At 41.7% G+C, this 12,695-nt stretch overlaps 1 protein-coding gene across 7 annotated transcripts in view; it reads left to right on the top strand.

Moving 5' to 3' along the window:
- The window catches only part of LOC108039883, a 35,770-nt gene extending 23,075 nt beyond the window's left edge, over positions 1-12,695 (top strand). For all 7 annotated transcript variants that reach the window (XM_017117047.2, XM_017117046.2, XM_017117045.2 and 4 more), the window contains 3 exons: positions 9,659-10,326; positions 10,980-11,137; positions 11,206-12,695. In XM_017117047.2, the coding sequence (XP_016972536.1) occupies positions 9,659-10,326; positions 10,980-11,137; positions 11,206-12,197 (1,818 nt within the window). In that variant the 3' untranslated portion in view covers positions 12,198-12,695. The remainder of the gene's footprint in view (positions 1-9,658; positions 10,327-10,979; positions 11,138-11,205) is intronic.

Genomic DNA, 12,695 nt, shown 5'->3' with positions numbered 1-12,695 from the left:
GTAAAAGCTGAAAATTGAACCTGAAAAATGAGACTAAAGCTGAGGCCAACAAAAGGCCAATGAATTATTTGCGGTTGGCGCTGTCCGCTGACGTCATAGATAGGCGTCTACGACAACTTAAGCTACCCTGCAATACACTCCACTCATCGCCCACTCGCAGGACTCGGTATTCAGGACGCAGGACGCAGGACACCCCACTACTCGACGACTGGTAGCAGGCATTAGCGTCATTCATACTTTGGGACTAGCTTCTTCTTGGCGCTCAGCATGTGAGCGCCTCCCAAAATTATGCCACACCCCCCATCCAGGAGGTGCGTGAGTGTGTGAGAGTGTGTGTTGCGGGTGTGTCTGCCTTGGTGAGAGTGTTTAACTGCCTGTAATGAGCTGCCAATGACTCAGCCTCGGCCGAGGCTTAATGAGCAAATTAGTCGGCTCGGAATTGTTTTGTGCTCGAATCTATCTATCCGAAATGGATAGCTTTGCAGAATATCGTTTGAGCCAACAAATTAACCATGACAAAGTTTATTTTAATCCATAAGTTTTCTTATAGGTTTTATCTTAACTGATTAACAAGAAAGGAAGCAAAATTCGGCAAGCCGAAGCTTATATACACTTGCAAATCTGACAAAACTTAAATATTCCATACATGAAAATGGGTCAAAATTTAGAGCAACGTTAAATGACAAATTTGAATGCAGTTTTTTAGAGAATTACAATACAAGTCTTTAGAGGTATGCCACTTTGGAATCAGATTAAATTTGGCAAAGTTATGGAGTCTAGAAGTCGAGTTTTGGGACCCCTTTTTTCAAGTCATCGAAAACTTAGTAATAAGTAACATGAAAATGGGTCAAAATTTTGACCAACGTTAAAATGACAAAATTTGAATGCAGTTTTTTAGAGAACAAATGTGCAATTCTTAAGAGGTATTCCGCTTTTGAATCGGATTAAATTTGGTGAAGTTATGGACTCTAGAAATCGAGTTTTGGGACCCCTTTATTTAATTCATCGAAAATTTAAATGAAAATGAAATTTTATCTTACCTCGAAAATTTAAGGCATTCAGAATTGGTTGGTTGAGTTGAAAATTGAGTTCCACTAAACGATTCCACAACGTGCACATCACATTGGCCACATTTCCCCGATTATTTACATATGTGTGCTTTATTGGGTCGGACATGGTTCGATGGGAATTTCCGCGTCTTATTTTTAATTAAACTTTCAATTCATATTTGCCGTCAGTTAAGCGGCTTTCAAGGAATTGCGCATGCTGCATATCTGAAATATGGAACATACCCAGCATGACTGAATGTCTTTTTAGTCCATTGGCATGACTGCATTTTTCTCGGGGAAATGTTGCAGACGTGGCATGGAACCCACACCCATTCAGCGAAATCGACTTCGTCCAACACATTGAGCTCGGTTTGTGCATTATTTACTTGTGTGTGCCACTGGCATCCATTGTATTTGAATTGTCAAATCAGTGGCAACCGAGGGGCAGGGGCGAGGCGCCACAGACGCTTCCACAATGGCCGACGATGGGAAATGCATAGACAAACGGGCGGAGCATCGGATCCTCCGGGCTTCTATCAGGCCCTCAACGGCTGACTGACTCAACCGGACGGAAGCTGCAAAATAAACTAAGCATTGCATTTACGGCAGAATAAAGCGGGCTGAAAGAACAGCTACAAAAAAGGTTAAGGCTCATGCACACAGGAAACATATCACCCAACGTCGATTGAATATTCTTCTTTTAAAATTGTTTCAGTATTGTAACATTTGCCTATATTTTAGTATATTATTCCCAACAAATTTTTATATATTATTGCTTCTTTTATGTACTTTCTTGAGAGTTTTTAAATCTCCTCTACCTCTTTCATTTCAATTCAAAACATTTAATGGAAATAGCTTAAAATAGCTTAATTACCATTACCTATTAAGCATAAAGAATGTGCAAATTAAACACATTCAACTGCATATTTCTTCTTTCTCTAAGTGAGTTAAAATAAATCTGTTGGGTTTTCCCTTGTCTGCACATAATAAATATATCCCAGTTTAGCAATTATTTAAACAGGCTCTGACCAAAAAATCTATCTTCTGGGGACATCCCACCTAATTAAAGGCTAACTAATGTGTTTGTCCATACTCCAGTGGACAACTCAACTGGATCGTTGAAAGGAGCACAAAATGCTAATTAGGAAGCCTTGTGAAATGGAAATCTCTCCGAATGCCCCCTCTAAATGTGTACATTATCTGTTTGAATATACTCGCAGCGACTAGTGTGTGTTTGCTTTAATGTTTATGCATGTATGCAGCGCTGGGTACATAAATTCCAACACTTGTCGGCCAACATATCCGTCATAAACATTTCACATCAGCCACAACGTAAATTTCACTTAAATATGCAAATTTCTTTTCTCCTCCGTAAAATACACACACAGAAAAGGGGGGCGAGAAAAGGGGGCTTAGAGGTTGACATTTCAACTGTTTCGCGTTTGACAAAAAATGATTAAAAAAGCGAGTGAGCCTGGGACTCAAAGCAAACACGTTAATTGAAAAATTTACCCACATTCCAGCTATGAAAATATATATATATACCATATATATTTATGCAAAAATGTATATTTACAATAGCAAATGTTGTTGGCCAGTTATGACAGGCAATTAAATTCCGACTAGGACAGCATTTTGTTGCCCAATTAGCCGAGTCTGCCAGCGATTTATAAGCGTCGAGTAGAGAGAGGCTCTTCGGGTTGACAACAGACAATTATGGAAAGGCGGCAAATGAATGCGGACAGGACAGCAGCTGAGCAAATGTGCCAAAAAATGTTCATGATAATTTGGGACGACACCCTTTTAAACACTCATCCGCCCCGTTGGCCGGCGACCACCGCTCTTAGCACCGTTAAAGCGCCAACAGCAACTGGCATTTTGTTATGGGATTTTGCGGTTTTAAATTTTGTATTTGTCGGATGCAGCACGTAGATGGCTGGGAAATGGAATGGGGATGGCTATGGGTATGGGTATGGGGATGAGGACACTACCGAGCACCGAGTACCAGAGCTTTATGCGCTGCACTCTGTAGGTAACACGTGACCGTGTGGCAAACAAAACAAACGAAGCAATGAACCAGCCAACGAAAGGGAAACACAAACCAGTAACACAGAAAGAAAGTGCTGACGAAGGGTTGGCCGAAGGGGTGGGAAGGGGGGTCGGAGGGGTACATAATGGCCCTTGCAAGGCGTTTGTTCGCTGGTTGCAAGCTGCAAAAACCGCTCCGCAAGAAAGCGGGCAACACAAGCCCACACTCACGCCCCACAGACACACTCGCCGAATGGATGGAAAATAAAAGTTTATCCTTGGACCAACAGCAGAGGCATTACTTAAGCGCGGGGGGCGGGCTACGGGAGGCGGGGCAGGACACGCTGTGTGTTCTGCTTATTGCCATAGCCAATGCGACAACACGTGCCACAGTGCCACAGTTGGTCAAGTGCGTTGGCGTGGGCGAGGAGCCACTGTGGCCAGGCCACTTTGAGCTGGTTAACAAAATAAGCAAGCACACACACACACACACGCACACACACTTGGCCAGAATAGTTCTGCGGGTTTTCACTGCTCTATTGCAATGCACGCCAAACAAGATATCCTGCGAAGTTTCGTTTTAATAACCCACTATATTTCTGGTGAAACGTATATACCCATTTAGTGTCACTATTTATACCCGTTACTCGTAGAGTAAAAGGGTATATTGTATTCGTGCAAAAGTATGTAACAGCTAGAAGGAAGCGTTTCCGACCCTATAAAGTATATATATTCTTGATCAGGGTCACTAGCCGAGTCGATATAGCCATGTCCGTCTGTCCGTCTGTCCGTCTGTCCGTCTGTCTGTCCGTCTGTCTGTCTGTCTGTCCGTATGAACGCTGAGATCTCGGAAACTATAAAAGCTAGAAGATTGGCATTTTGCATGCAGATTCTAGGAGTTCCTACGCAGCGCAAGTTTGTTTCAAAAAGGTGCCACGCCCCCTTTAACGCCCACAATCGTTTATATACGATTTTAAAAATTTAAATATTTCGGAAAAGTAAAAATGCAGTTTTATTGTGTTTATCAATACCTATCGAAATGTAGAAGAAATTTTTCAAATCGGACCATTCGTTAAAAAGTTACGCGTGATCAAAGTTTCTATCTCCATCTCCCTCGCACTCCCTTTACCTGAGTAACGGGTATCTGATAGTCGGGGCACCCGACTATAGCGTTCTCTCTTGTTTTTTGCTATTTTTATTGTTTCATTTTTCGCAACATTTTGTTCATTTTCCAGCTAACAATATACTCCGGTAAATTGGGTTTACCACACCATATTTCTGACAATCATGTGTCATTAATAAAAAAATATTTTGTACTTATTTATACTCATACGTTTCTTTTCAGTTGAATAAACATTGCTCTTATAATTATTACTCTAACTGGCAAAGAAATATTTGCAATATTTCTTAAAAACTTTTAACAAAGTACTCGTTAATTATAACCAAATGAACTAACATAACATTATTTTATACAGCCAACATATGGTTCCTTATTTACAGGAAATTCCAGTTACACCCTCAGTTCACATAAATTCCCTTTGAATTGTTATTATTATTACTTGACATAATTGAAGTATTTACTCTGCAGAAACAATAACCAGGGAAAATTTGAATTTGCATTTAATGGCTGTAGAAATCATTGTTGATTGTTATTTATGGAGTGAATTTTAATAAATGTGTTTTAAATTTTGCACATATAAAAATCTGTAGCTCACTTATGTGGGCCGCAATTCGCACACAAGCGCATATGCATACCCATGCCACACATACATACACACACACGCATCGTTTCGTGAGCCATTATGCAAATTGGCAACAACATGGCAATGGAAATCGAAATCGGAATGGGTCCCGAACCAAAGCAAAAGCCGAAAGCCGAAAGAGTCGAGCCAGCTGTAATGCCCGGCTCTTACTACTCATAAATTTACTGCAATGGTACAAATCAAATCATAACTTATTTGCATACATACGAGGAATGCCTAGCCGCTGTATGTGTGAAGGTCCTACAATCTGTAGGCTGGTGTATATGTATATACGAAGATGTGTGTGTGTGCGCCATATCAATTACATTACATAGTCCTGGCCAGGGCATTTTGTGTGCTGCGCAAATCTTTGCCAAATTCAGTCACGTTTCCATAACACACTGACCAGGACCTCGACCACAACAGCCAGGCATCCTGGCATTCAGGCAGCCAGGACCCTCATGAAAGTGTATTAAATTCATGCTGAAGTTGGGGATTTTTCGCTCACACTAGCGGTAGAACGAGTGCGCTTAGAAAGCCATAAAATATTTATGTCTCAGCCAGTTTGCGAATGAATTTGAAGGCCAATGCAGGAGCATAAACTTTGATACACTCAACCGGGCCAATCGAATTGTGGATTGACTTGGGGCGAGTGGTGGGGAATCGATAACGCAAACAATATGCAAGGACAAACAAAGTTGTTCCCATTTCGCTGGTCATCGTAAAGAGGTTTCCCTCATTCAATAGTTTTTGTTTTTTCAATGACCATAATTGAGCTTTATTGACCAACGAAAATAACAAGGTTTATTTAATCGAAACAAAAATAATGAAAGCGATAAACAAACAGGTTTGAAGCTCATGGGACAAAATCTATAATGTATTCTTTTAATCGAAAAAAGGGAATGCTAATAATAAAGTTTTTTTTGATTTATACCTGCACAATTTGCAGTGAAAACAATTTCTTATAAAATAACTTTGTTTTTAAGTGAGAGAAAATAATAAATATCTGTTAGACTGATTTTATAAAATAATAGTTCACAAAAAATATGAAAGCAGCAGGGCGATTTTAAAATAAAATCTTGATAAATATTTCTTATTAAAATTGTTAAAAAATATAAAACTGTTATAATATAAACTTAAATAAACTTGTAAGCAACAAACATAAAAGCAATTTACTCAGTCGTGGCCAGCCAATTCGTCATTATACAAAATCGTATAATTTTCGCCATGTTGTTTGGGTTGAGCCCTGTGGTTTATTTATATATTTATTCCTTTTTTTATTACTCATGCGCCTGGGCAATGTTTGCGTTATTTCTTTGGTTCAACGGCTTATGAAATTATGATAGTAAAACCCGACTACGGCAATGGCAATGGCAACGGCAGCCATTTGAAAACTCGTAAATCAACCCACACGCAATGTCTGCTCCGTTTGGCAAATATAAAAAGAATTTTCTTGCCTTCATTCTTTTTGAAAAAGACGAACAAAAATTCAATTATTTGCCATATGAAACGGTCATTGACTGACTGATGGTCAGTGGCAAAGGTTGCCCTCTCCTTTCCTTTGTTGTCGCTTCTCAATGTCCTGTGACCCCTTAACCCTTGGGCTAGCCATTAATGTTTACGAGGGAGCGAGAAAAGTTTCACTATTTTTTTTCGGGGCACGGACATAAACGTTATTCTTATTGATATGGTCGGTTGTAAAACAGGGCAAAAACTCTGGCTAAACTCACTGGCGCAAATATATGCTATATATGAAATTAGAATTTCATAGCCTAATCTGAATTTCCAATTAAGCCCCAGCTCATCGGACTCATTATCGCATATTGGGTTTCGAAAATTTTAAGCCACAATTGTGATCCCTCTGCGCCGCATCCTATATGCCCACTTACATCCGGCCAATCCGGGTGACAGGAAGCGGGAAGGACGAGGAGGACGGGGCGCGAAGGTCACACATCGATGGGCAGGCATAACTCCGGCTTATTTACTGCCCGCATGTGTGTCGCAGCCCCATCCTTCGTCCTTTCGTCCTTTTTGCTGCAGGCTGCCTGCATGGCCCTGCTGATGCCGATGCTGATGCTGATGCTGATGGTGTCATGTCGGCGTAATGGCCGAAAAGGACGAAAATCGGGATTTTGCGTGCGGAATGACTTTTGCGCCCCGCATTTAAATGAAGGCAAGCTTAAATGGATTCCCCTCGAGCTGCCGGGGATGAGTTTAAATCCACTTCTTCAGCTCGGATTGATTTTTGCAGCTCCTTCGTGTGAAAGTTGTGTGTGGATTTTAGCTGCACAGTCTCCAATTAACTTTGCACCTGTGGACCCTCTAATTGAGTTCGCCGTTTGAGACTTTTTATTTTGGCGTCGGAATTCATTTAGTGCAGAGTGCAGGCGCACATACGATATGTACACCAGATGGGACAGGTCGGGCTCAAGTTATCCGCCACGTGCCACACAAGTCGGCTGCATGGCTGCTTTCGCGGCGAAGAACACTACACGACGGTGTCCTATTAATGGGGAATACTTTTTTGTAATTAAATAATAATTTAGCAAGTGGGGGAAGGATGGGTGATGGGAGATGTGATGACGGGGCCCGCCTACGCAGGCCAAAAAGCCCCCAAAGTTACCACAGCAACAGCCACCCTGAGCTTTAGCCATTTATGTGGTACAGAGAAAATTAAATAGGGTACATATTAACTCATAAATTAATTTTCTTAAGCAAAATGCTCATTCATAAAAACCTTTTCCTCACAATTGAATATAAAGTTGAGACAAGCCGTTCTTAATTATTATTTTGCAATGTTTAATATTATTTAAGATATTTATTTCTAATATTTATTTTCTAGTACGATTTTCTAGTAAGATATTTATTTCTAATATTTATTTTCTAGTGCAGTTCTTCTCACAGTGTACACATTCGTGGGCATATTTATTTGTACAAGAGTATTTGCGGTTTAATGTCAGACACTCGCTGCGTTTATGGGGTCGTTGTCTTTCATGGCCAAAACAAAATGAGTATAGTTCTTGATGAACTGCTCGCCAATGTTTTGGCTGTATCAGATGATCCGGGTGAATATACTGCCTCAGATGATTGAACTGCTCTGTCGATTTGGACGAAAATAAGGAGTTTTATGCGCTTGAAAAATGTCTGGCCATCACAGATAGTGCGACATGCTGTTGCCGTAGTTAATTTTATTAGAATTTTTGATTTTCCCGACCTCAAACACAATTGCCCGCAGTGACAGCGGCGGCCAACACAAACAATTAGCCTTGCCAACTGCAGCCGCAGGCCAGCAGTGCGTATACGTGATTTATGAATGCGGTGCACGCTTTTGCGGTTATCAACAGTAGGTAATATTTAGAGCCAAGTCGCATTAAGGCCAAAATGAGGGGAGTAGAGCCTAATTCAATTAGTGTTGTGTTGTGTTTGCATTCGGCCTTTGCCCAGCAGTGCTTTGTTCTCTGCACACAAGCACGATATTCGATAATTGATTTAGACAATCAATGCACTTTGTTGCACTTTAACTTGGGGCAATCAAGAATGTGGATAAATATTGGGCAGATTTTCTGCTCCTTTGCCTGCCCACCACAGTCACCAATAAAAATATGTGTATATGTATATGCATGAACAAAAATCCAATGACTTTTGTCCCTCACTTACGAATTCTGGAAAGCAATGAAAACGGAAATTCCTCTGGCGTCCTTGCAGGCAAAATGTAATGGCAGTGCAGACACATTGATAGCCACAGAAATGTTAGCAAATAGCAAAAATTTCACCTGAACCAAATTTCTCTGCAGGCCTGCGAAGAGTTGTTTGTTTGGTATTTGCCTTTGACCAACAGTTATGGGCGAAAAAACGAAGGGCGGATGAAGAGACAAGGCGGGGCGGGAAATTCCGAAAAACTACTGCAATAGTTCTGACAGAATAGAAAATCACAACAAGAGCAGCAGCAGCAACAAACAGCAAAAATCAACAGCAGCATAGAATAAGCAAAAATATTTTCCCTACCTTCCAACAAATTGGCTGCCAAATGAAAAAGCTGTCGGTGGAGCAGATAGAAAAGTGAATGGACAGATGGATGGGCGGATGGGTAGATTCAAAATTAATATGTGTGGAGTGTGCATTCTATGGCAAAGGCAACCATTCGAAGCTGAATTTTGGCAGAGCCGAATGGAGGAATTTCCATAACTGTTTATGTAAAAGCAGAGTATACATAAATACGACGCTTTGTGTGCACTTTTATAGCAGCATGAAATTGATTCAGTAGATTTTTATAAAAACATGGATATCGAGGTTTGCTTGTCGCTATTCAATTGTGTTTTTTTTTACATTTGATAGATGAAATAATAAAAGCTATAGATAACGTGAATGAATTGCGGTCCTCTCTTAGCATTTTAAATTAGTTATAGTATACTTATAAAAAAAGATGTTAAAAGGATTCTCTTCGCAGGTTTTTAAGACTTTTATTTTATGCTCATTATAAATATCTTAAAATGAATTTATGATTCACAAACAAGAGTAGAATAGAATCAGAGAAAATAATACTTGTTAACTTTATATATAAGATAAAATACCTCTCCTTGTATTCATATTGCTTTCATTTACAATTATACACATATTAAGCAAGCAAAATGAAATTCCTTAAAATGCCAGAAAGCCTATCATCGCATATAAATAAGATATTATATATAGATGTGCTGGGAAACCCCTAATTGAGCCGTAACTCAATAATTTCAATTAAACTTTCACAACACAAAAGCGAGCCCATTTCGATCGAAATAATTTAAATGTGGCCCAGGGACCTGCATAATTGATGAGCCTTTTCATTTGATTGTTTTGCAGGAAGCATATCGTCGCTGGGTCTGCAGTACACTAGTGCCATATTTCGCCGAGCCAAAGGACGTGTCGCCGAAGCCAAAGGACGATGGCCAGGCAAACACAGGCAAGAGCAAACGCTCGGCGAGAAGTGCAGCGATGGCGATGGCGATGGCGGACCACCGGGTGGACGGAATCAAGCATAAATCTCTGAAATTAATCAGCAATAACAATAAATCAAATAACGGCAATAACATGAACGAGCGTCAGATTAATCAGAAGCATGACAAGAGCTCGAATGCGAACGCGAATGCGAACGCCAGCGCCAACAAGGACATTGACCGCAGCGTGGAGGAGGCGATTGGCAGGGACCTGGCTCAGACATTCTACGATGTTGTTGGCCTGTCTAAGCCCCGTCACGGAGGAGAGCAGGTCCTGCCGGACGACGAACCAGCACCCGATGCGGACTCCGAGGTCGAAACGGATACCGACAGGGAGAGGGAGAGGGACGGGGAGAGGGACAGCGAAAGGGACAAGGAGATGGACAGAGAAAGGGACAGGGAGACGGAGAAAGGGAAGGAGACCGAGACGGATACTGAGGCCGAGGCCGAACAACAATCCAATAATTTCATATCGACTGCCAATAATTCGGATCCCAGAGCCACGGATCCAGTGATATCAAAACTACAGAAGAGGTAAGTAATCGTTTTAATTTATAATGTTTTTGGAAAACAAATCCCTGACTAATTAAATAACAAAATGTATTGTATAGCATTTTATAAAAGTACGTTGATAATGGATTTTGTATTTTAAAACTGAAGAGAAAAAATCCAAGCATTTTATGATTTTGTTGTATTTTTTAACTAACTAATCACTTATAAAAAAGTGGAAATTAAGCATAATAAAGTAAACTGGAATAAATTTAATGAGCTTAGCAAATTTGTAGTATTTTAGTTACCATAATCCCAAAAATTAAAAGTGAAAAAAACTATTTAAGTCAATTCAAAAAGTTAAATGAATTAAGCAATTTTATTAGTATTTAAAAATAAATAGGCTTAATGAATTAGACGGAGTGGCATATTTAAAATACTACTCAAAATATAATAACTGATTTTATTAACAAACATATATAAAATAGATTGCAGCCATTCAAAGAAACTTTGTGCTAGATTGTTTTTTAAATGGAATTTATTCTTGATTGTAAAATCAAATACGACTTTAATAGCATTGTTTTGAAAGTAAGAATGCATTAACCGGCATTTGACAACAATCATTATATATTTGTTTACTCACTTATAAGTCCATAGTATCTAATTAATGGTTATTTATTACCCAATCAACCCCTTAGATCAACACGCAAGACAGAGTTCCGTAAGCGCCGCCGTATCCGGCCGTGTCTGAGCGTCTGCCAAACCGTGGAACAAAAGTGCCCCTACCTGCTGCCCGCCGATCGCGCCCCCGCGCTGCCCACCCAATATGCCGGCGAGCCGACATTTCTCTGCCTAGGTGAGTATACAACTAGAGGGGTATATAACTGGACTGACCCCACTAACATTTACTACCACCTCCGGCAGATCAAAACATTCCCGAAACAGGGGCGCAGCTGGAGAAGTCGAGCTACGGCCCCAACGATTGCTGCTACAGCTACTGCAATGGCCCGGCCTCGGGGATCTGCACCATCTGCCCGGACTTCAGCCAGTCCCGCATGGAGGAGCAGGAGGGAGCTGGGCCGGGCAACTCCACCCGCCGAGTGCACAACATCACCATCTCGCTGAGCTCGCATCCCGGGGAGCATGCCCGGGCCAAGAGTGTGGCATTGGCGCTGCGGAACGTCAGCCAGACCAACAGCGATCCGGATGCCGTGGAAACGCTGCTCGAACGCCTGCCGTACTACGCCCGCCATGATGGGGTCTTCTACTACGACGAGGAGGGCGAGATGCCGCAGGCGTCCCTCTCCGGCGACTGTGCCGTCGTGCCCACGGTGACCACACGCTGCACCATCCCGTACTACGCCTCCGGCACGGAGGCGGTGGCCAGGCCGCCCACGCAGCTGCTGATCTGGCTGAGCGCCCTGCTCGGCCTGCTCAGCAGCTGTGGAGCGGCCAGGCAGCGGTGGAGCTGCCAGTGGAGCAGTGGGTGCGGCGGGCACAGGGGTCGCCACGCAGGACACTCGGTCGCCTGCGAGGCCAGCTGCCACGAGCAGGAGCTGGTGAAGAGCAGGGGCAGCGGGCCAAGGACGCCGGCAGCACTCCCAGCGAAGGAGAAGCTGGAGGTGTCGGTGCCGGTGCCAACCAGATCCTGGCTGTGGTCCAGATCCTGGCACACTTACAAGCTGACCTGCAGCAAAGTGCGATTCTTTAGTAGCCGGAGCAAGTTCAAAGGCGAGTCGGGGGCAAGTCGCTTAACTAACTATAAGGAATCGCGGTCGTTGAGAGCGGGCATCCAGTGGAGTTGGGGGGCAGGATGCTTTAGGACTAGGAACTATCGCTACTTCTACTACTACAACTACAACATCAACGATTGGTGGCGGAGATGGTGGCGCTGTTTGAGCAGCGGCGCCTTATAGTGCCTGCAAAACGTATGCGGCCAGTGGAATATGGGGAATATGTGGATTAAGTGGACGGACAACAATGACGACTCCCTCTCTCTCTAGTGAAAAAGCGATACCAAATACTAATAATAGCTAATTCAGAAACGATACATAATAGATGTAGCGATGGTCAAACAACAGACACACAGCAACACACCAAAAATCCATGGAAAGCGAATTAAACGAAACGTAAAACAGAAACCACTTAAATATTTATGGTCCTCTTTCAAACGAAATAAAAACAAGCATGAATTAATTATAAATCTCTATTGAAACAAAACCAAAATAGCATATTTTATTACAACTAGAACAAAGAATATGAATATTTAATTAAACAAAAAGCAACTGCCACAAGAATAGGTTTTTTAGATAAACGATAACGGAAGTATAAAAATAAAAAAAAAAAGACATTTAACAAAACGCATACAACTAAAATATAAAAGGGGATAGCGACGGAAAATATAAATAGTTAAT

This window comes from Drosophila rhopaloa, unplaced genomic scaffold, assembly GCF_018152115.1.
Source record: "Drosophila rhopaloa isolate 14029-0021.01 unplaced genomic scaffold, ASM1815211v1 contig_115, whole genome shotgun sequence".
Lineage (NCBI taxonomy): Eukaryota > Metazoa > Arthropoda > Insecta > Diptera > Drosophilidae > Drosophila > Drosophila rhopaloa.
The sequence above is the reverse complement of the archived record's forward strand: the minus strand, read 5'-3'. Positions and strand labels throughout refer to the sequence as shown.